Raw genomic sequence first — 24,916 nt, 5'->3', positions numbered from 1 at the left:
AGAAAATCCCAAGGGAAGAAAACCTCACTGAAATTAATATTAGTTATGAAAGTAATAATTCCAGGACATCGAAACATTTACATCTTCCCTAATTAAAGAGAACAGGATGTTGTTTATAAGAGCAGCTTATTCTAAAGTGTTACTTAGGGTCTTTCCCTACAGGGAAATAGCCAGTAATAGCTACTCCAGAAGAGCTATTCCACAGCTGATCCTCAAGTTTGTGCTCTTCTCCCACAGTCAGTGCCTTTTTAGTCCATCCTAGTAGTGCCTTAAGCTAAACTGAAAATCAAACTCAAAGTACAGGAGCATCTATACAAGATGCTAGTCCAGAACAGCCTTTACATTTTAAATTCAGGCTCCAGTTCTTTTCAGAGTATGCCCAGATAGCTTCATTTTTAAGTTTTTATCCCACGTAAGAAACTGGATTCAAATATTCTTCAATAGATGAAATAAAAATGAAAAAGATGAAATGGAAACATCTGCCTAAAAAGGTAAGCTAAGCAAGTGTCAGGAAGAGGGTCCGCTTGTAGTCTTGTTTTAACTTGTAGCTTACATCTCCACCTGTAGATGGGGAATTTTGACTTTTTCTTTAAGGAAAAACCCAGTCCCTGATTTGATTGATACTCATAGAAACAATTTAAGCAGCATCTGGATGTAGATAAAATTTTATAATACAACACTTAAAATAGATGTAAACTGCCTATCAGTTAACATTGCAGATAATGTAAAATAATTGCATTAGACAAGCATGCAACAGCTACAGTTTCTAACTCTAATCTGAGTTTCCTAGTGGTACTCTGACACTTTTATTTTCAGTGTTAGCAGCTCCAAAGCTCTTCCATTATAAAGACCTAACTTCCTTGCTACATTTCTCAGATTGCCAGTTTTGGTGTGAAAATAGTAAACATACTAAATAAGGTGCTTTTTTCATTAAATAACGAACCTTTGTTTTTAAGATTAGGATGGCTGATCTTCCTTTCTTATGTTTTTATCATATCTGTTCTTTATATCTACCTGAATATACATTTAAGTTGAATAGTTATTTCTTTAGCAATTCCAAAAAATAATGTAACAAGAGAGTTCAGCACTTTACCTCCAATTTGCCATGTGCACAGCCTAATAGCAATAGGTTGGCTCTGTCCCTCTCACAGGAAATAGGAGACCAAGGCCATGCTCCATCACTAGTTGCTGACCACCAGCAAATGACCATATCTTGCATACAGTTTATTGCCAGGTGACGTTTCATCCTTCTACCTTCTGGTCCAAGTATATTGGTATGAGAAATCTGATGGAAGAAAAAAATGCAGGAAATATTTGAGGTGATAAAATAGCATAGTAGGAGCAATTGGGAGCATTTACTTTGGATGTGTGAAAGAGAATGTATATATACACAGAGGACTGCGTACATATATCTTCATATAGGCTGTCTGTAAATGTAAAAAATATCTCCTCAGACAGAAAAAGACGTGCTCACACTTTTATCTATGGGGAGGGGATTGGGAAGGAAAGGAATGTGAGTTAAGAAGGAATTTACTGCAATGACTCCAATCAATACCAAAATGTACAGTCATGGTTGCTTGACAGCATCGACCTACACATAGGATTTAAGCTTAGCCATATTAAATGACAAGTTCTGCAAAGCTGACCAGGGAGCTAAGGCTAGTGTTTAAGACATAATCAAATATTAAATATATTCTACAGTGTTTGAGCAAATATATATCTTTCTTTTTCCTCCCTAAATTAAGGAATCCAGATACAAACATCTACTTTGCAAGAGAATATATACTTTTCTGCATAATGTGGATGAGCTACAGCATCATGCGTAAAGTTTATGCAGCTCTTGAGAATTGTGCCTCTTTCTCAGGAAGGATTTGTGGAATTTATTATTCAAACTCTGTTATTTTGGAGCATGGTTATTTGAAAACATGAGCAGTGCACCATCTGGGTGACACATGCCAAGGAAATATAGATTGCACCGCATTTCTGCTTAAGGAATTAATGGAAGGTTGATAGCTAGGGGAAAAAAAAACTATCTTGCCATTGCTGGTCAGCAATAATCGAACCACTTTCTGGGGATTAAGCGCATGGCTAAGCCTACTGGACCAGACACTAGCAAAGGGCAGGGGGTCTTCTTATCAGAGAAATGCTTCTGGAGCCAGTCTCACTACATGACAGATTGCTTTCATATTCCTGTCTGCAAGGCAACAAAGGATGGCAGTAATGCGATAATGCCAGAGTGCAATGGGTGTTAAGAACCCGTTGCATTTATGTATTGTATTTAGTAAATAATCAGGCTCATCCAAACTGTGATCTCACCACTCAACCAAGGCCATTAAAATCAAGGTTAATGCTTTAATAATCCTTTGCTGTTTTTTATATGGTCAAAAAGAACCCTTTTCTATTTGCATGGTCATAATATTATTGACCTCTTCATCCCCTGAATACACATCAAAAGGAACTGAAATCAAAGTAATTACCAATGTTGTTCTCTCATGGTAAACATTTAACTCCTTGTACTGTCTCCTCCTTCAGTAAATTGAAATGGATTAAAAAAAAAACACAGACGGGAAAAACTTGTAAAAGCTCAATATTTTCAGAATATGCTATGTTTTACTTGTCAAAATACTCTTTAGAAGTGTAAAGATAAAACATACATAAAAGTTAGCAGGTAGTTGATACTTGAATTAAAACTATATATAAATAGTTAATTTGGTGACAACACATTTATTAGGATGGAAAAACACAAATACTTTTACAGATATCAATTAGTGCTGTATTGCAGCGTTAACTGTTCATAACAATTTCACATGTAATAACAGCCACAAATCTTTTGTAAACCTTTACATCTTGCAATTAGACATGGCACTTTGAAACATGGATTAATGCCACTGAGAAAAGGCAAATGATAATAGTTGGTTTTGTATTTTGCTGGTCTTCAAGACTGTAGTGATTCATACAATAAGTCTTCCTTTCTTTTTTCAAAGTGTAAATAAAATCCAAGCTGGTATCGTTTAGAAAGGAAGAGGCTAGAGAAAGCAATTCTTCCATTTAGGTATGTATTGTGTAAAAAACAGAACTTTTGGATAAACATCAAATTGTGAGGAGGAAAGCATGGTTGACTTGTTCTTATTATTAATAGCACTCTGGCAGTCCAGTACTGCCTAGAGTTCCCTGCCAATTTTGCCCACCATGAGGCTGGACAGTGAACAATGTGATGTTGCTTCTTTCCAGGTACCAAAGAAATTACAAACATAAATATAACAGAAATGTAATTATATCATTACATATGATTGTAAGCAAGCATTTTCCTCATTTTGGAAATGGGAATTTAAACCCAAATACTACGTACATTTCTCAAGGCTACACCAAAAGTCAGAGGCAGAGATGAAGGCTACACTCAAATATCCTGAATCTTAGCTCCATATTTTAATCTGTGGTAGTTTTATACCAGTGCAAGCTACCTTTTAACTCAATATCTCTTGAAAAAAAATTAACACTAAGGAACTGTTTTTTCTAAAGGGTGTATTGTTACAAGTTTGGACATTTGCAATTGAGGACCATCTTTTCTTTCTTTTGTTTCTACTGATAGCGACACTACTGTTGACTGTGTCTGTGATCTTTTAGCTTTTGTAAGTTTGACCAAAAGCATCCATGAAGAACTCTAATTCAATGCAGAGAGCTGACATAATATTATTGCAGTAGTGAATAATACTTTCTGCTGGCTCACACTGGTGCAGTTTTAAAGATAATAAAAATTATATTTAGCTGCCTAACTAGCAAGCCTCACACAAAAGAACAGTAAATTAAAAAATGCAAATGCCTTCTTTTGGCTGGCAAAGAAATAATCCATAGTGATTCCCACTGATTTCAAGAGAAAGCAAAGTTAACATTGAACATGGAGGTGTTTCTAGAAGCTCAGCTGTGTCAGCAAAGAACTGAACATAACAACCCTATTAAGGAATACAGCAGATATTTCTGGTTTCCTAGGGCAGAGAGAGTTTTCTATGGATTAGCCTTTCCTTCTTTCCCAAGAAAAAAACACGATAAGCATTAGATCCAAAATGTGCCCAGCAATACTCAGAATGAAAATATATTTTATAAACATATTATTAAGAAAGAAGAAATACTTACTAAGTATTTCTAAACATAAACTAAGTAAGGAGCTATAGCCCTCACAATTAAATGATGAAGGCAGTCCAGCTCACCACAGCTTCTTCGTTAAAGTTTAGAGCTATTAAAAAAAACAACCCACACCACACACCACCCTTGCTTCTAAAGCACAACCTTAACAAACACCATAGGCCAGGCACAAGCACACATCATTTTAAAGTAAACTACGTATCAGCTCAGTTCCTGGTGAACAGTGAACTGTCTCAAATCCACGTTATAGAGGTTGGATCAATCTCGCAAACACAAGTCATTGCTGAAAAGAGGCCCTGAACTGAAACAGCCTGGAAAATGTATTAGATATTCATCCTAGCAGAAAGTATTTCTACCAAGCAAGTTAAAACGTAATATGGCAAAACTTAAATTAAACACATCCTTAAAAAGCTTGCCTTGCAGATAGATGCAAACTCCCTTATGTGAGGAAGCAAATTACTCAGGAGTTGTCAAGGAGAAAATATTTGCTAGCACAAGATTGTTTTCCTTAACATTTATCCAGTTTGAAATAAATAAAAATTCTCTCTTTTGCTTACTACATCTTTCTACCTTTCTTGGGCAAAGGCTTGTCTCTTCTTCATTCTTGCAGTGAATTGGATGCAGCCCCTTTCCTACTCTGCCTGTTCAAAGTTAATTGCCTTTGGCTGATTATTTTTTCATACTGTTGTAGTGCCAAGCACTTCCACCTAAGGTCAGTCACTGCCCTGATGTCAAAGAGCTTATGGTCAAAAATAAGTTATGTCTACATAGCCCAATCCATCCAAGACACAGTGTAATTCAGCTTAAGATGAGCTGGTTTCTACTGACATCTAAACCAGCTAGTTTAAAGCCAGCTCAGCTATCTCTAGACTACCTTTCAGCTACTGCTGTGACTATGGTATAGACACATCCATATATAAAGGGCTAGAAAACTGGAATATTCTAATCTTCACTGTGTAAGTAGTGAATTGAGATACAGAAGCACCAAGTCATTTGCCTAAGGTCACATACATAGTTTGTCAGTGGTGAGAAACTCAGCTTCTGTATCTTCAGTCCTAGCTCGGTGGCTTAATTGTAAAACCATCTCTCCTGACAATATGATTACTGTAACTAGAGGGAAAATTAAGATTTCTGCAAAGAATTACAACAGTCTTGGAGCTCAGACAGATGACTGAATTATCGTAACTTCATGAGTTCGTGTATATCAGCTGAGCCATAGTAATTGACCATGCGTGCGTTTTTAGCCCACAGCAAACAAGAGGTAAAACACATTAGCTTAAATCTTTTACACTGAGGTTTACCATTACAGATTTCGCTTCATGCTTGTTAGATGCTGAGAATGTGCAAAGGGTCAGTTACTGCTGCTCAACTGACACAAGGTAATCTGTTAAGCAGGGGTAACTCAGCTGTGTGTCTGAGCCCTTAACCTAAATACAGTAGAAAATTGGATCCCTCTTGGCACAGTATTTTAACTTATTAACTCAGAATGCCATGTAATTTTTTTTGACTTTTCAATAACTGCCGTTTTTAGAATTTGAGCTGTTCTGATCAGTTATGTAAAGGTTTGCAATTTATACTGCTATACCATATAAGCAAGTACCAGTGATTCATAATGTAAAGTTACTGCAGTATTTACAGTCACCATTGACAGCTATACCTTAAAGTCCAAACAAGAGAGTTTTTCCAGTCTTTTGTTTACATCAGGAGAATCCATCTTCTTTGTAAACTGAATAAAGCAGAGTTGGTTATGGTCCTCAAATGACAAGATGATGAAATTGTCTGTAAGAACAGCTGACAAACAAATAAAAATTGTCACCACTGTAATACCTGTTTCTAGTAACAAAACAGATTATTGAACCCTCCACTGAGACATTGCAAAAAGCAATTTTTTCAAGACAGTGTCTTAAATATTACTCCAAAGCCTCTGTAATCTCCTATAAGACATCAATGTGTCATCCTGCCAGGACCCCCTTGGAAATAAGAAATAAAGCCTAGGGAGTACTCCAATTACATAAACCTGAATAAATTATCTCATATCAAGTTACCACTACATACAAATATATGTTTTATGTCCTTCCACATTCATTTTCATCTTGGTTCAGCCTTCAGCTTTTTTTTCTTATGGTAACATCCACCAGGATTTTGGAAATGCACCTAACGCAGCGTTGCTTGTATTAAGGATGATAGATGCAAATTAGTACTTGAGGTGTATCTGGTATTTTGACATTGTAAGGTTCCGGGTGCTGCTGCAGAGGCTGCTACATATAGGATTATGCTTTAGAAATGTTATGATTTTGTTGAAAGCTTCACATGGGGGCACCTGAACAGTACAGGTAACCAAGATGGAGCAGACTCCCTTGGAGTCTGGAAAAGTGCAGTAGAATCGCCGCTGTTATCATAATGGGGTGCTAGACCAAAATAGTTCAATATAGAAGTGAATAACTAATTTGACAATGAAAATTAGTTAGACAATAGTATCTGGGATTTTTCCGAAGTGTTATCCAGTTATTCAAGCAGTGCCCACATTTAAAGAGATGTCTGAGAATGAAGTGAGTCATTGAGGTAACTAGTACCAGATCACTGAAGAACTGTTAATGAGAATCAGGTTTAAAGTAAAGCTAGCAAGCTGTTTTCAGAAAGCAAACTCAGAAAACTCTGCTAAAAGGAAAATGCCAAATAAAGTGGAATCAGATTTAAAAACAAACTAACAAAACCCTGCAGAACAACCCTGAAAAACAAGAAAATGCATTTGTGACTAATATCCTAGATTCTTAAATGCATTTTATATATCCTTAATTAGATTGACAATTTTGTCTTACGTATAAGCAGTGAAAACTGGCTACTCAGCTTTGCTTTGATTCAGTCTGATTTACAACCAGTTTCATTTTCCAGTAGTCATGTACTGGCACAGCTCTGAAGTATCTAGTATGCAAATGCTAAAGGGTAAAGTTTAAAGCCAAATAATTGCCTTTGAAAGGTAACATAAACACTAGCTTTTGAAAAAAAAAATGGTGATAAAGTATCTGACATGGCGAGTTAGAAGCTATAGCTGAGATCCTAAACACACATGAAAATTCAAAGCCACTAAGTACAGTATCCTCAATAGGTACACAGTTAAAATATTTTGATACCCTCACAGACATAGTTTACATTAAAGTTGACCTGCAGCACACCTCAGATGCTTCTGAAATCTGTTTTGGTTCAAGGAAAGAAAGCAGGATTCAAAGATCCCTGGGCAGGTGTGCACGAGATTAGCAGTCCCTTGATTTTCAGTATCTGTGGTTGTCTGGGGCAGGAGTGGAGACCAGACTGACATGAATGCAACTATGGGCATAGTTAGACCATTATTCAGAGAGAATCCATATGCTGCAGAGTCAGATTACCTTAAAAAGGCAGGCAGTGTAGTTAATATTCTATATACTAGTACTGCAAGACCTCAGTGCTGCAAAATAATTTAGAAAATGAGAAATACTATTTTCTTTTAGAAAGTAATTTTTCTATAATTTGTAATTAAATTTATTTTTTAATTTTGCCTATAAATAATAAAAATCAGGAGGACTTTATTAGAGGCTGGAGGATTATAAATGCAGTCTTAATTCTGTATTTTATGCACACAATCTGACCTTTATTCCAAATGTTAAGAGGGCATGCTACTCTGAGTTAGAATTACAACATTTCATAAGTAATTTTGGCAGATTGTAATCTTATACAGTTCTACATATACACAATTGTTAAAATAAGAACTATTATTTTTATATACACTTCTTGTATTATATATCGAATTTCTTTTGGCCAACTTTATAATCACAACCCTAATTCCAACCTAGATTTGGAAAGACAATAATTGCAATAATTTGCAATTATGTTGGGTTAAAGTTAATTTATTCTAGGACAACATTATGTTGTGGTTCTCCGAAAAGGATAGTTCAGCATAAAGATTTGTATTTTGAATGCTATTTGTGCAGGTAACAAAAGTATCCTCTTTTGTTGTTCATGAAAAAAAAAAAACGTATTGCAAAGACAGGTATTGTGGGTTTTGTTTTTACTGAACAGAAGCAGTCCTGTTTCACCTTCGGTCATAGGTATTACCAAACATAGAGGTTTAAGAAATTCCTGAATAAGTGAAAATAGGGGCAAACCATTATATAATGTTATTTATAGCAGTTTGAGTGGTATAACTGTAGGAAATTTGTTGCTTTATTATATTTTAGTTGTAAACTTTTTTAGTTAGAAGTATTTTAAAAAAAATATTTGTATTTATATGACATATTAAGCCAATGTAAAGCAAGATATGTATAATTTCATTATATATTCATTATTTACGATTTTTTTTTTAAAAGACAGAGTATTCAAAATAAGTTCTACAAACAACTTCAATTTGGGTATAACCTTAGCTTCAATGCTTTCCTACTTTTTGCCACCTGAAAGTAGGAAATCCTCCCTCTGGAAACAGAGGGCAGAAAAATCTGAGATGGATTTAGTAACCTAGTAAGTGAAGAGTGAAAAAAAGGAGTCAAGACATTAAAAGTGTTTTACACTCTCTGTGTAATTAATTGATAAAAAATGAGGTTAGGGTTAATTTTTTTGATACTAAAGATTCTACTAACATATTAATGTTAGTTTTCAAGATTGAACTACAACATACTGATAAGAAAAGATCAGATGGACACAGTACTGCAGCTTTCTTATGCATGCCAATACTCATAGATGCCTGGGTATGGAAGAAAATAAATCATTAAAGATCAAAGCTAAATCTAGTATATATTCTTATTAAAAGGATGCAATTTAGGTCTACTTTTTAAGAATTTGGAAGATAATGTACATGTAATTTGGCTTGCGCCCAAATTCCACATTCTTGATCATGCAGATGCCAAGATACTGACAGCTGGTTGGGTTCTCAGTGGAGCTCTGTAGAGACACATTGAAAAAGCTATAGTCGCACTACAAAGCTGTTAAAACTGGTACATTTTCATAACCTTTCTTCTGCATTAAACTAAAACTTCATTTTTAGCAGTCACTAGTTAATAACAATAGTGAGATTCCAGAAATCTAGAAACTAAATCAGCACACCTTCATGTAACTAATGTTATCCAGCTTTTTCCAATAAGTAAATATTTTAATAATAACTATCCCATGTAATTAATCAGTTGGCTAATGTTTGTTTCTGTCCCATTTTCCCACTTACGAAATAAACATGACAAGTTCAAATGGTGTGTTCACAGTGATTAAAATGTGTAAGAAACTGAATTTTAGAAACCCATTTGGTACTTGACAAGCCTGAAAACTTTGATCTTAAATATTATTCTTAAAGTGTTCTTAGTCCTGAGGGTTGTAACTATGGCTTTACATGCAATTACTCGTTGTGTCTGAAGTCCCCGGTGGCAATAATTAGTCTACCTGTTGACATACTGTTTCTCTACTCTATTGTTAATGTAGGCAATTGATTCGCACGTGGGTGTAATTACCATCACTGATGGTGTTGGAGATGAGCTTCCCCACCAGGGTCCTGTCAATCACCACTTTCTCCAGCTGTGGCCCAGAAAGGCTTAGGGACACCAATATACCTGAGTGAAAGAGGAGCTAAATCCAAATAGTGAGAAAACAAGACATCAAGAATCATTAATAAAGTGAAACGTTCCAAGGTACATATTAGCAGCTGTCCATTACGTAGTAACCTAATTTTCAAAATTACAACAAAGACTTATCGTTGATGTGAAGATGTCTTATAATGACTTTGAAAGCTTTTTCAATGAAAGGTAGAGGCGTAATATGACACTGAATTATACAGGTACAAGAATTACAATTGCTGAACACTTGAAGAAGATGTGTGCTAAGTCCCCAAATGCTGCAGAAAATGTACTGAATTAGTTTGTTAAAAACAGAGATAAAAATTCTGCCCTGAATGAGTAAAGGGATGATGCTGATCACTCTATCATCCATGGACCTGATTTTTTCTGTGTAAAATAACTGCATAGCCTGCATGAAGAAACATATAAAGTCGGGCTTCATGGAATTTTATCTTATTATCACAGATTAAAACCAGCACCTTTTTGCTGTCCTTGTTATTTCTGATCATTCATATATTGTTTAATTTAAATAATGGTGCCCTGCCACAGTGATAGCTGTGGGCTCCTAGTAAATCCATATACTCCTTGGCATAAGGTTATAGATGTCTCTATAAGAAAGAAGGAATTTAAACCATTGGACAGAACAGTCAGAGGCTTATTTCAGAGTTAACTGAATATTTCTGCCTAATTAATCTCAATTAAATGATACATGTAATCTTGAAGACTAAGTCACAGTACTTATCAGTGCCTTCTGACGCCATATCTTGTATGAGAGAGAGAATGCTCAGTGGGAGGAGTTATGAAAACCATTTCTTTTTGCATAATTAAACCATTAAACTTAGTCATTTTCTGAATGCGTCTATTACAGCAAAGAAATTCAGAAAAGAAACCCCATAAAATTCCCTGCTCCATTGTGAGTTGACCTCACTTTGCCAAGTTACTCCAGTAGCAGAAGTATGTGAAAAGCTTTATTAGAGAGAGATTGTTTTCTTAATACCATGGTAAAAGATAAAGTCAGGGGTTTACAAAAAAATTTCTGACCATATTAATTAACTCATTGCCAAACTTGGGTTCTACAGAAACCCTGATGTAAAATCAGTGAAAAAAATCACTACTGTGACTTTGATCTTCACATGCAGTACTGAAAACACAAATGTACTTTAATTTGTCTTCCAGTGCCACCTCTGATCCTGCAAGCTGCTACACTACATGACCTCAGCGTCTAAGTTAAAGTTTCAGGCCAGTTCTCATCCCTGCTACATGGCAGCAGTTCTGAAGGACTCATTCTGGCAGCTAGGTTCATCTCCCTCTAATGAGTTAAAAAAAAAAAAAAAAATAAATCATTATTCCTTCAGCAGAAGCTATACCAGCCCTAAACTTGCTGAACAGTATTTTCTGCCAAAGGAATCCTCAGTGGAAAGACTGTTGCAGAAACATACAGAGGGCTCACCAAAGGTCAGAAATCTGGGACTCCAGCTCTTACTTCCACCTAACAGCAGATCTTTAAAGAAATCTCTGTGCTTTTAAAAATCTTACTACTAGAGAAATACTTGCTCTTGTAGTAGAATTTGGCATAAAAATCCCTGTTTGTTTTATGCTAGGGCTGTGAGACAAACATAGTTGCATACTTTTTAGTACAACACACTGGTATATAAACACCAGCTGAACTTCCTTGCAGTGAGATCTACTGGATTGTATAATAAATAAAAAGGACTGGGGACAGGAATGTAGCGATCTAATTGAGCTTGCCTCTTGTGCGATGCTCTGCTCCCAATACTTTAGCTGTGAAAATTCTCAGTTGTACAAATTTTGCTATATTACTATAGCTCTGTGCAAAGAGCAGGACAAGCATATTTAAATAAATTACCTTCTTGCCCTGACTAATATCTTTAACCAACATTTTTCCAATCTATCTTCCTGTCAATTCACAGTAGTTTGAAAAGAAATTCTAGTGACGTCTGAAATAGAAGTAAAAAATATCTGTGATGTGAAATGAATTTGTTAAGAACAAATGATCATTTCCCATCCTACCAAAGTCTAATCATGCATTTGTTTGATAAATATATATAGCCAATGTTTCTATATTCCCTGTTATGACAGATGTCCTTTAAGGTTTTGTCCTAGTAAAAATGTTAGACACAGTTACACTCATGCAGTTTTTATTACAATCTTTCAAAACTTCAATTTAACCTTATGTTGAAGTTGGATTAGATAAAATCACAATTTATTTCCAACCTGATAATGTTAAGTCCAGCAAGGTTTGACTACAGTTGGCTACAATTGTCCAAAGAACTTAGCTGAAAAAGTGAGGGTTGAAAGCCAGAAGGTGACAAACTACGATGCAAGCAATGATCAAGCAAAATTATATAAATACTCTAGAAAGATCAGTTCTAAATTACTGAATGAATATCAGCCTGCCAGAGAAGAATAAAACACCCCAAATCCTTCAGTGTTACGTCCCAACAAGAGAGCTGGTGCAGCCATATAAACAAACTCCCCAACTTGTGTCTTCCACAACGCTTTTGCTTCAGAGCTATGTTCTTCCCTCAGAAAATGTTACTGTAATGGTAGGTTGCTCCCATGCTTCCTTTCCTTGCAGGGAGTGAGAAGAGCATCCTGGAGTTAACCTGGGAGAATAACCTAAACAAATCAGAAGCCTGTGTGTAGCCTCTAGGTTTACTGACAGACTAGGAATATATACCACCCCTCCAGGTAAAGAGGAGAGGCAAAACACAGGAAAAAATGTGTTTTGATCTGTAGATGGTCAGTGATCTTGAATGACTGCATTATTGAATGAGGCCACATGCTTGTCATTCTGCTGACATCTAATATGTCTACCCAATACGCTGTATAGAGACGTGCTTGCAAACTCTCGGCTTGAGAGCAACAGATAATGTTAGGATTCTTTAACTCTTAAATGTTTCAAGGTGTAAATTCACTTTAAGCCTATATGTTCATTTCCTGGTAATGCCATAAATGACACCTGTTACAGAGCTAGAATAGAAATCAATGAAAACTGCTCCAGCGTATGATGGCAAGACATTTATATAAATATAAAATATTGTGCTAATGGGTGTGCCTTGCTTTACATCTATGAAACTAATCATTAAACCAATGCTATGTATTTCCAGTATCGCAGAGATCTCTACACTATCAGTATGTCATGATAGAATGACAGAAAGTACGTAAAAATAATATACCTTCCATGGCTTTTATTGTTTCTCCCATTGTGCTCCCTCCTTTATTTTTACAGTAAAGCAATTTTTCCTATTATTCTCCACATAAGTTTGAGATATTTGGGCAAAACTTAAATTTTAATTTAACAAATTTTTGCTATAATAATTTACCATGGTTGGTAATATACCAGTGCTCCACAGGTTTAAGTCCTTCCCTCTAGGAACTTGAGAGACTAAATTTAAAAAGTAAATCAGAGACCTTACACACTATAAGGCCATGTAAGGTCAGTATTTCTTCCACCTCCCTTTAAAAATCCTTTTCATTAGAATGGGGTCTTTTTAAAAAATAGTTCTTAAAGTTTACCACGAAATACAAGCAGCTATTTAAATAAAGCAGGGAAGTGGTCGAGTTACCATCCGTGGAGGTATTTAAAATACATGTAGATGTGGCACTTAGGGACGTGGCTTAGTGGTGGACTTGGTAGTGTTAGGTTAACCGTTGGCCTTGGTGACCTTAAGGATCTTTTCCAACCTAAATGATTCTATGATGCTACAATTCTATATTGTCTTTTTTAAAAAATATTCTGTAAAAGAGAAAATATTTACGTCTTGAATTGAAACCACTATTTCAATTCCTTACTCACTGTGTAGTCTATGCAAAGACTGTTACATGATAATAAGATTTAGGTGCTGTTATACATAAGCTTGCACAGTTAAGCTCATATTTTGGTGGATGGGAATAGTCCAATCATAAGCATGAATGGATATAAAGCAAATGGGGAAGATTGCAACCTTGGCTTGAACACAGATACACAGTGATCCAACCGCTCAAGGGAATTCCCCATCATTGCTAAAGAATAAAGGCAAATGTAAGAGGCATTATTTACACAAGACACGAAGTCATTCTATCTAACAGATATCAAATTAGGGAAAGAAACTCACAATAATGAAACGTCACAAATTTTTCGGACTGAAGTACTGCTATGTGAAAGATAGAAATCAGAAGAGTCATCAGCTTTAACGGTCTCAAGGTATTCCTAAATAAAATATGAAAGCATGACTTCATGCCTATTGGAAGAATAGGCATAGCCTTTGTACTTGAGCATAGTCTGAGTAAACTATTTGGGCGTCTGGTCATTCTACATGCTGGGAAGGAAGGGACACTTAATTTCTGTGTTACTGAGGAGTCGAATGTGAAGACTTTGATAGAAGGAATTATGTACTTTGTGTGCCAAAAATGGTTCTCTAATGAGCAAGAAAGGCGTAAGAAGGAGCAGAGGATACTCAGGAGAAGACTTAGCCCTTCCCTTCCCCAATAGCAAAGTGCTCCAATATGTATTTGAGTTACTTTTTATTAAGCAAAGGACTTAAGTACAGGCTCATGACTTACTGACTTTAGTAGAACTTAAGCATGTACTTAAGTGGATTCCTTTATCCTCGGAAGCCTTAGCCCTTGACTCCTCATTCATGCAGCTTAGCTGCTTATCAGTCGTTCTACCTAAAAAGATACCTGCAGAGGAAAGCCAGGATTTGCTTCTATCTGATTAAAATTGGAAGAGAAGGGATCTATGCCTGTAAAAAATATTGCTGCAAACTGTTTTCCCTTACAGAGCCCAACTGACAAAGGAATATGCAAAAGGAGAGAAGTGCAAAGCATTTCTTGTTCAAGCAGGTTCCCAGGGTTTTTCCCCACCTCTTCATTCCAGATTGCTTTCTTAGCCACCCTACTGTAATTACTCTGTTGCATGCCTTATTACAGATGAAGTTATTGTTGTTACATGTTACTGTTTCACAATAATCAATGCATTTGTACTTCTAGCTCCAGATCTCTAAAACCACACAACACATTAACGGCTGTGATCAAAAGCAACCAAAAGAATTTAATATGAGGGCAGCGTTCCTCTTAGTAACTGGTGATGGGTACTAGCTTCCCATGTATTCTAGCCAGAATGTCTTGATTTTGATATCAGATGTGCTACTGTATGTCACCACATATCTTGCTGAATCAGTTTGCTTATAGGCATTGTAGCTGATGTAACAAGCCATGTCAGCAAATATTGCTGTGTATCTCAATTCAGAATCCAGTTCTAAGTATGTCAATGATGGTAACATAAAACCCATTCATATATATATGTAAATTGAAACACAAATCAAATTAAATCAAAGTAATGTAGCAAAGAATATATACACCTTTTTCATGAGCAGGTAACAAATATGATTCACAGCTAGTGCTTGGCTTTTATACAATAAAATAATTCAGTGTTGGCATGTGTTTAATTCTACATCGTAATGCAAATGTAAAACTAAAAAAAGTTGGAAATCAAATGTTTCGGCTAGATCTCATTAATTTTTACTACCTTATATTGTAAAACCGAACCTGATTCAATGGTATCATTTCATAGGATTGATTTTATGATTTTGTGGCAAAACTTAAAAGCATTCCAAAGAATTAGAGAAGGAAACCAAGAAGAAGGGAAGCAGCCAGAGCTGAGTTGAGTAAATTCAACAATATTGATAAAATTAATTCCTTAGATTATTACTCCTCGGCAGGGAAAGCTGAGGAATAAATTGTTTATTTAATTACAAACAATACAGTGGCATCTCATTGTAAAGACTTCTTGTCTTTTTTCCCCGTCATCCTTCTTTTATGGTCTATTTATTTTCCTTTGACACCAACTAACTGAAGATTACGGGATTATTTCAGCAACTCATCACAGGTCATCAAAGCTGGGGTTCAGAAGTACCATACAGAAATGCCGTGCATTGAGATCCTATTGGAACAAGTAGGAACAGAGCTAAAGGAAAGACCTCACTCCTTTAGGGCTCAACTAAGCTCTTTTAAATAGAGGAGCAAGCTCCTTGACAAAAATCCCTGTACAGTCTAGGTTGTGTTTACATGAACTGGCACATCATCTATTTCAGAAGCTCTAAGCAGTACTAGAATGTATACTTAGGACTGCAAAAATAAAAGTCAATGGATTTTTTTTGGCAATGGACAAGGAAGTAAATATGAAACTTCTAATGCACCAACTGTATAAAAAAAGTAATAGGAGAAATTTTGATGCATAAAATGAAACATTAAGAAAGGTAGAAAGCTGGGCCAGCATTATAGTAGTTCCAAGCAAACTCACAGAAGACCCAATTTTGAGAAATACATTCATACAATGGACAAGATAATCTGCATGCAAACTAACTAGATTTTTCATTGAGGCATATGCATGATGTCTAATTGGTCATTTGCACACAAACAGTTAACATAACAACACCCCTATTTTTAGCAGATGCATGTTTAAATTTATAGCCCCCAGTTTTTGCCTGTTGGCTAGTTAGAAGCTCGGAGTGCTGGAGAAAGCAGTGAGGGATTAGGAATAGTGACATTTAGGTTCCAGAAGGCACACTAGCAGCAGTTCTATGCCTGTTTTTCACAAAATCTGAGGGAAATCATACTACTCTTTTAAATGATAGTCTTGTTATCATTGTATCACCTTTCAGATTTTTTTTTCCATTTGTTCTGTCTTGCTAAAGGTACAACAGCCATTGAGTGTTTGGATAGCACATCGTTACTGCAACACAAAGGGAACTCTTCCTGGTTCAGCTAAAGGTATGGCAGATTCAAATACATAGAACATTTATTGAAAAATGTGGTGGCTGTTGAGTTAAATATTTTAATTTCTATAAATGAATTTATTTGACATTGTATTGCTACTAAAAACCAAAGACCTAAAAAAAAAAGATACCATAATTAAACCATATACTCAGATTTAGCCCAAATCACTGAAAATTACGACAGTCAGGGTAATTCACTACATGCTGTCCATGCTGTTTGTCTGACATGTTGCTTTCTGTTACACTTGAATGTTAATGCAAACATGGAATCTTCTTTTTCCAGTAGCAGCTGCTCTGGTGTCCAACCAAAATAGCATGTGAATACAGTAGTGCTATGACATAGATCGCAGGATTATGTGATAAGCACTTTCTGCTGAAAGAGTTAATTAGTCTCCTACTCAGAATTACAAAATAAATATACAACACCTTTTCCAGAAGCTTCAGAACATTTGTATCAAAAAGGGAGAGTCCAGATATTCCTGCAAAATGCTCAAAGACAGATGAGCAGCAGAAAAACAAACTGCTTGACATAAAAATTGATAGGAGACAGCTTTTCTGTTCTAGACTCTCCCAAAACTATTCTTTTATGTCTGTTTTATTTTTATTTGTTGGAGGGCTTATATTTTCAGGAAGACAAAAAGTGGAATAACACAATTGTTTTGGCAGAACATTCTAAACCCTGTTGGAGACTTCAATTATCAGCCATTATTATATTAAAAACATTTTGTTTTGTGATTGAGAAACCAAAAGCAGAATTCAAGGATGGAGACATGACTATGATTTTTATCTATAACTTTAACTCTGGCTATGTTATAAGCTATACTATCACTTATACTCTGGCTATACAAGCCATCTAAAAGACCCTAAAAAAAAATACTCAATTTATCAAGCTACCCCTTTACATGACTCAATCCAATATAGAGCCAGACCTAATACACTAAGATAAAAACATCCATCTCTTTTCTTTCCCATCTTGTACAAGAAATAAGTAAAATTGTATTTGTCTCCTTTTCGTTTATGTAAGCCTGAAACTACTTAGAGGATGCTAAGTCACAAAAGACAGTTTAATACAGAATTGATAGTCAAGCAAAGGTGTTATATTATAAAAGCAGGATGATCAAATTTGGCAAGTTCACTGTTCCAAAGTATGTATTGGTAAGGAAAGCGGGTGAATACAGATAGATGGGAGGGGAAGGAAAATGACAGAGGGAGAATAGATGGGGAAAGCAAATGAAGAGACAGCAAACTGGGAAGCAGATGAATACACTCATGGCTAATTGACTCAGTATTTCTTAACCAAATTCCTTTCCTAATCAGAACAATAATAATAGGAAAAAAAGAGTCCTCTAAATTAGCATACAATTAATATTTAAATCAGTTATAGAAGATTAACATTCACAGATATATACCATGTAATTGTATGCAACTGATATACATTTACTAGAGATAAGATATAATAGGCAAAATAATATCTTTATTATGATACAAAAAGACTATATACAATTTGGCAGGTCAAGTATTTAAAAATTTTGCTATTCTTATAGACATTTCTGGAATTTCAGCTGTGTAATGTTCAAATATTTAATATTCATCCTGCTGACACACATTTGGAACTACTTGAATTAGAAGAAAAAAATTATGAACCTGAAAAAGCATAAATGTTAGAACACAAAATTTCTTTTTAGAAACAGTATTAGTAATATTTAGAAGTATTCCACATGCCAAAGCAGCTTCAAATACAATGCACATTCCTCATTGAACAATGAAGACTGCAGAAACTTATAAAATATATTATGTATGTTTTTCAGAACAAGCTTATGATTAAGGAGCTAGGGCATGTGTTGTGTTCAGATCTTCCACCTACTCTACTGTTCTGTGTTAACAAGGATGTGAAAAGCTGTTTCTTGTATACAACATGTGGAACTTAAATAGACAGAGAATGTAGCCACGTGTGCCACATGTCACAATATCTTTTGTTCCATAACTTGATTAGTGTTCTAGCTAATTTAGAGTTATAGCTTCCCTCCCATATTACACAACCACAAAGTAAAAAGATTTGTGACAGACATGTAAATAATTAAGATATAAAAATGTAATATAACATAGATTCAACACCTGTCCATATATTTTAACTGCTCCCTTAGCCTGCTGTTTTGAGGAACAGGATACTTTCACTTTCCCCAAATAATAATAATCTCACAGAATCAGGGCCCTTTAATGTAATTTTTCTTGTTGATAAAAACTAGATTTTTGTTTTGTAGTATCTATTTCAGGTTAGAAATTTAAATAAACACAATATAGGTAATAAGAACCCATAAATTTAAAAAACCCAATGATTTTCTGTGTGAGTTAACATTTTAACACTATTGCATCAATCACTGACTGACTGACTCCACTGACTGAACATTGCAAGAGCTTGTCAAAACATTTTACCTGACAGATATGTTTGTTCTTCCATTTGCTCAGCATACATTGACTGTTTTGCATTAAGTCCTAAAGGACAACAGAAAACAGAGAGTGGAGTTGGATATAGTCACTATCAGTTAGCACACTTCTGATTTTCAAGTTTATAGATGAAGCATGCCACACAAAGATGCAGCTGTTCTAGAACAGCCCGCCAGACAAAAGCACATTTATCATCACTGGGAGAGTTAGATCTTTATGAAAATTAAAGCTGTTGAAAGAGGTTTGAAAACTGGATTATATGTTGCTGTACTTGAAACTTTCTGAAACATACCTCTACCTCCTTGAGTGTATCTCGCAGTTTGTCTGGTCGCTTGTTTTTCAGTATCCAAGGATAATCTCGAGCTGGCAAATAGAAGTAAAAAAAAAAAAAAAAAAAAAAAAAGAGAAATGTGTATTTATAGGCAACTGTATGTATGTGTGTGTGTGTGTGTATGCATGCATGTGTGTGTGTACAAACATACATTTATATATAATTAAAAAAATGCTTTTCAAGTTGGCCTTCCTTTTCTGTGGAAACACAAAACTAAGATTTCTAGGAGTTACCTTAACCATAAAACTTACCTATAACTGGAAGGCAATGGCTATGGTTTCTATTGGTTTGTATTGTCAAATGATACCCTTTTGAAACGCTGTGTCGTAGGAACAGTTAGCATGAAATATCCACACTGACCAAGACTTTGCCACAGCAATTGTGCACAAAGCTCTCAGGATGTAATCTTACCCAGCTGCTAAGCACTTGCAATGAGAAAGCATCTCACATTTAGTATGTTAACTCAGATTCAAGTTATCAAATCCTAAACAGATACTATTCTTTTGAACTAACATTTCATTGCCTAATTTCAAAAAGCAGGCACTAACATGTCTGCAAAATATATATGCATGAATATATGCATATATAGAGGTCTTAACAACAGGTAATTGTGAACGCCATAACTTATATTATGGAGTATAGTTATTTATAGGATTTGTTCTTGAAAATTTGGTCTGAAGAATGTGCCAAGTCAAGCAAACAAGAAACTGCATAACTACTACAGTCCTTTAACAAATTTATTAATGTTCAGCAAACTATTGTGAAAATTCTGGCCCAATATATTAATCCTGAAAACAGAAAGTGAAGCTGCCTCCGGAGTTGCTAGTAATTGGCTTGTTTCATGGCTGAAAATCAGGCTCTAATAACTTGTGAGATTTCATCATTTAAAAGTGAGCAGTCTTCTGTTCATAAGTATACAATAAAAACCATGAGAAACTAGAACACATTGTCTTTTTAAAATCTAGTCTATTTAAAGGAAACCTGATGAAAAGTTTTGAGCTCTAAGCTGTCAGTTTGTGTGCCAGCTTCCAGACTGAATGACTTAACAGTTGTGTTTAAACCTCCCCGCAAAAAGGAGCTTACAATAGAAGTGCTATAGAGTAAAAAAATGAAGGATTTCATATATCAACAAAAGAGCACACCAACATACAACTTCTCTTTGTATTTTATTGGACTGAAGCCAGTGTTGGTGGAACAATTATGATAATATTAATTAGACATGTAAGATCACATTTTCAATGGGTGCCTTCATAAATACTGGAATATTTATCCACATATGCAAAATGGGAAATTACCTGTACAGATACCAAACTATATATACAAATCAGCAGCTGTGAATAAAGCTGCCCAGTTCTCCTCTTTAAGAAATGTGCTATACAGTGCTTTGTGCCTGGGCCACCCCTGTATTTACAGCAACAAGGTACAGTAGCTTGTGTTCCCTTTGCATGTCACATGTACAAAAGACAACAGTTGGGGCTTCTGTATAACGGGATTTAGCTGGGCCTGCTTCTCTTTTCATACAGGCAGCACCTGTAAGATAATGCTACGCAGAGCACAAGGGATGTAAATCCATTATGCTCCTCCCTACTTATAACCCTTTCTCACCTCCCCACCTTTACAGAGCTGTACTGATTCTGACACACAACCTCCACAGTGGGTGTAGATTTACCATATGGCTGCGTGCACCTTTATACCCATCCCCAGCAGGGCTTCAACCTGCTCCAAACACACCTTATGGTGTTGCAAATAACTTATCCCTCCGGAACACATTTTGCCTTCAAACACACGCACAATTCCATGTGAATTTTCATTATGATAAGATAAAATGTTAAGGCAATTCTTACAGCATACATATTACTTTGTGAAGTCATCTAAAAATCAATTAGATTTTTCAGACTTGTGATGTAATAATGCTTGAACATTAATGAATGTTCTGAGCAATAACAACTATGCAGGAGTTGTAAAACTTGAGCTAAAGAAAAGTTGCACTAATATAAAAATCTTTAACTGTCACAATACTGCTGTGTGATAGCATAAACTGAAATTGCCTTTAACCAGATAATGCAGGAACAGTGTAAATGTTTCAAAGCTAAAAGCATTCTATGAAGGCAGCTGATTATTAACCTGAAATTTGATTTTGGCTGAAAGTCTTTTAGTTATTTTCAGTTTTGAGGCAGTTGGTATTTCAATTCAAGAGCTGATTGGGAAAATGTTTATTGCTCATCTGCTGAGTAAATTTCATAAGGAAAAATCTGGATTGTGATTATTTTTGTTGTTCCTCTTAACAATGGATTTGAGAAGCAATGCACACTACCATGCTTAGTGACACAGAAAAAAACCCAGATTGCAAATATACTAGGAAGGAATAATTGCAACTTTTCAATTGTTTTGTGCTTGTGTAGTTTTGTGACTGTCTGTCTTGGCATGTGCAGAAAGTTACACTGGAAGCAGTCCGAGGTTACTTTAATGCTTTTCCAGGGGCATCACCAATCCAATTAATAATTTGGTCTTGCGGTAACAAGAAACTCGGAAAACGTCCTTACATTCTGCTAGCTTTTGCTTCTCTTCTAAGTAACCATGCTTCATCTGTGATGCTAAAGGAAAGAAAGGATGAAAAGATGAACGATAATCCTTACGACTGCTGTCAGCAAATACTAATATTAGAGAGAAGATTCATACAGTTTGATAAAACACAGAAATTTACAAAAAATTAAGACAGCCCTGATGTTTTCACCTCGTAGGGCAGATATCTTAAATTTGCAGTGAAAGAAAGGCTTATGCAGCCCAACAGGTGGGCCGGCATTACTGAGCCTCCAATCTCATCAGATAGTGAAGTGAGCTGCAACTGAACCCAGCAGAGAAGCTGAGTCAGCCTGTCAGCAGAGCCACGGAGACAGCGTATTAACCACGAAACTCAGCCCGTGGGATGCCCGCGCAAGCCTCCGCTCTAACCTGGCCGCAAAGAGGAAGTAACTCTAGCCGAACAGACCTTTTGGCCCATCGTGAAACTTCTAGGATTAACAGGATTAATCAGATAAAGAAAATGGACCGTTCACTCTGAAATGGCCATTTCAGATACCAGGTAGGGATGCAGGAGGCCAGGGCTGGCACTCTCGCGCGTTCACGATGCCCTCTGCTGGGATTCCAGCAAACACCCAGCTACCACAGCGGCCAGGGTCCGACTGTCCGAGCCTTGCACTGCACAGTCCCTCACAATGATGTTAGTACGCTGTTTTGGTATTCTGCAGCAGGTGAAAGGGCTGCATACAATATAAAATATAATATAAAATATAAGAATTTAGAGTATCAAATCCCACTGAGGTTTCTAATGACATAGAGGTTGTTTTTATGTAAATATTTTTCTGATTTTTTTCTTCTGTGGAATAAAAAGTTTTTAAATATTCTGACGTAACTTGGGTGAGATAATCTCTTTCTGTGCTTCCCTACTCTGTAGAAATACAGAGGCATATATTAACAAGAAATTCAAAGTTGCATTTTTCAGAGCAAGCAGTCGGTGTCAAAGATTGAATATTTGGAACTTTTGTTTAGTTTTAGTTATGGTTATTTATATTTTACCTGGTTCTTTCTTGTCATAGTACTGGTGGATCCCAATATCTTCACCTGTACAATTGAATGTAAATATATTTAATTGTGGATGTGACACTGGTAACAAAACACAACTTAGCAAGCAAAGTTCAGCATCTTAATTTTGCTAGCTGGAGCAGAGCGTTAGGTGTTAAAATAAAAGTGACAGTGGAAAAACTACAGCATATAATCTGCATACCAGTAGGACTTTCATGAACTAGCAAGCAAGGGCTGAAGGAGAACGTGACAGGTCCTTACATTTATTTGGAGCTGTAATTACCTTCACATACACTTTGATTCTCTTCCAGCTGCCAACATGCAAAAGTATTTTTATCACGTTCCTACTTAACATCTTTTATGTTCTTTCATAAGGAAAGGTAAGGATCACTGTGAAAAACGTACCTTAGAATAACTTAAAATGTTTTCTGATGACTGATGCAGCTGAGATAAAGACAACAGGGGTTTTTTTGAGATTCATTAACTCATAAAGCTGCGCTTTCAAACGATTCAATATTATTAAACTTGGATTAATATTAATATAATTATAGGTATTATTGTCTACCTGGTTCCCATGGCAAAGAAATTTAGTTTGACACCACATCTGCCTCCTAAACTCAGAGAGGGATATACCATGGGGAGAAATTCCTTACATGGAGGAATGTAGGAAGGCACTGCAATGGCAGGCAGCTTTTAAGACAAGACAGCAGTCCTCCCTTCTGCCTCAGAATTCTAGAATGAGGTTTGTAGGCAATGAATAAATGGACAGAGAGGAAGCAAGGTGGTCAAAGGCGGAAAATAGGCAGAGTAGGCCACAGTACACCTTTAATTATAATAAATCACAACTATGTGTTTACTTAAACCATCAGACTTTTCTGTGAAATACAGCTTTTGACTTTTTTATATTATTGTTGTTACAGAACAGTTCTCACAGAAAGATGGGATGACAAGACATATTAAGTCAATATTTGAATAATAACATTCAACTGAATATTCATATTCAATTGAATTGTTAATAATATTAAAAATAATATTTCAACAAAAGTATTGTACACTACAATTGGCATGAAGTGTCATAAATAATATTTTGATATGGTCCACTTATAAACCAGTGGGGTGGGTTTTTTTAGTATTACATTTTAGCAATAGCAAGGCAAGATGAATGAAGGTAATTTCTACACGGCTAGTAATCAGTCATGTGTCTCCTGAAACAATCAATTAATAAGATAAATATATCCTTGTAAGTATAAAATTTCAAGTAATCATGTAAAATACCCAGAACATGCAATAATTTTTTTATTTTCATGCTAAGTACAAATCACAATGCCTCTGCAAATCACTTGACTATTGATCTTCATTCACCCAAACTAGTCATTAAACTGAAGCTTACAGTCAAGTAGGGCACAGCTTCCTAAAAAGGAAAAAGCATCCAATTAAATACAATCTTAACATTTTTTACTTGAAAGGATGCTCCAGTTCTATGATAAGATAAGCAAAGAAGCTGATCAAGTTCAAACATCATATTGCTGCCTGATTTTCTTTCTCCTAAGTATAAAACCCACTTCATTTGGGTACTCAGAATTTTATATAAGTTTAATATGCATCAACAAGCTTTACTGTTTTATTTTTAGTAACGGGTAACAGCTCACCTCTAATATGTAAGTTAGTCTTCAAAGACCACAGGAACATCTCGGTCAGGCAGAAAGACATCTGGTAGCAGATGGAGCCTTAGCACTATCAAAAGAAGGAAAGAAACTGCATGAGCAAATTAATTACCCTCTATCACCAGTGAAACTGCAAGGATTTTGGAAACCAAGTGCCAGAAGAATGTAGCACCAATGACATTTTGTTATATGTAAGTTGTAGTTTTCAGCTGCGATAAAATGAATGATGCATGAGAAAGAATAGGATAAGAAATGGATATATGCCTATATATCCATCATATACAGAGACAAATCAACATTTATTTAAATTTACAGCTGCTCTCACCAAAGTGAATAACGTTGTGCTTGTTGCTTCTCATATACACATTATAATCTATTTTTACTGTATGGTTATTACTTTGACAC

At 35.6% G+C, this 24,916-nt stretch overlaps 1 protein-coding gene across 1 annotated transcript in view; it reads right to left on the bottom strand.

The window, feature by feature from the left end:
* Positions 1-24,563, bottom strand: part of WDPCP (WD repeat containing planar cell polarity effector) — a 106,174-nt gene extending 81,611 nt beyond the window's left edge. The window contains exons 1-8 of the mRNA XM_075708186.1: positions 24,497-24,563; positions 22,842-22,886; positions 21,809-21,859; positions 19,227-19,297; positions 18,923-18,982; positions 9,606-9,720; positions 5,798-5,931; positions 1,094-1,285 (exon numbers count right to left, since the gene is read on the bottom strand). Coding sequence (XP_075564301.1) covers positions 1,094-1,285; positions 5,798-5,931; positions 9,606-9,720; positions 18,923-18,982; positions 19,227-19,297; positions 21,809-21,859; positions 22,842-22,886; positions 24,497-24,557 — 729 coding nt within the window. The 5' untranslated portion in view covers positions 24,558-24,563. The remainder of the gene's footprint in view (positions 1-1,093; positions 1,286-5,797; positions 5,932-9,605; positions 9,721-18,922; positions 18,983-19,226; positions 19,298-21,808; positions 21,860-22,841; positions 22,887-24,496) is intronic.
* Between the last annotated feature and the right edge of the window lie 353 nt (positions 24,564-24,916).

The sequence above is a fragment of the Pelecanus crispus genome, chromosome 3, assembly GCF_030463565.1.
Source record: "Pelecanus crispus isolate bPelCri1 chromosome 3, bPelCri1.pri, whole genome shotgun sequence".
Classification (NCBI taxonomy): domain Eukaryota; kingdom Metazoa; phylum Chordata; class Aves; order Pelecaniformes; family Pelecanidae; genus Pelecanus; species Pelecanus crispus.
This window is presented reverse-complemented; position numbering and strand designations above follow the sequence as displayed.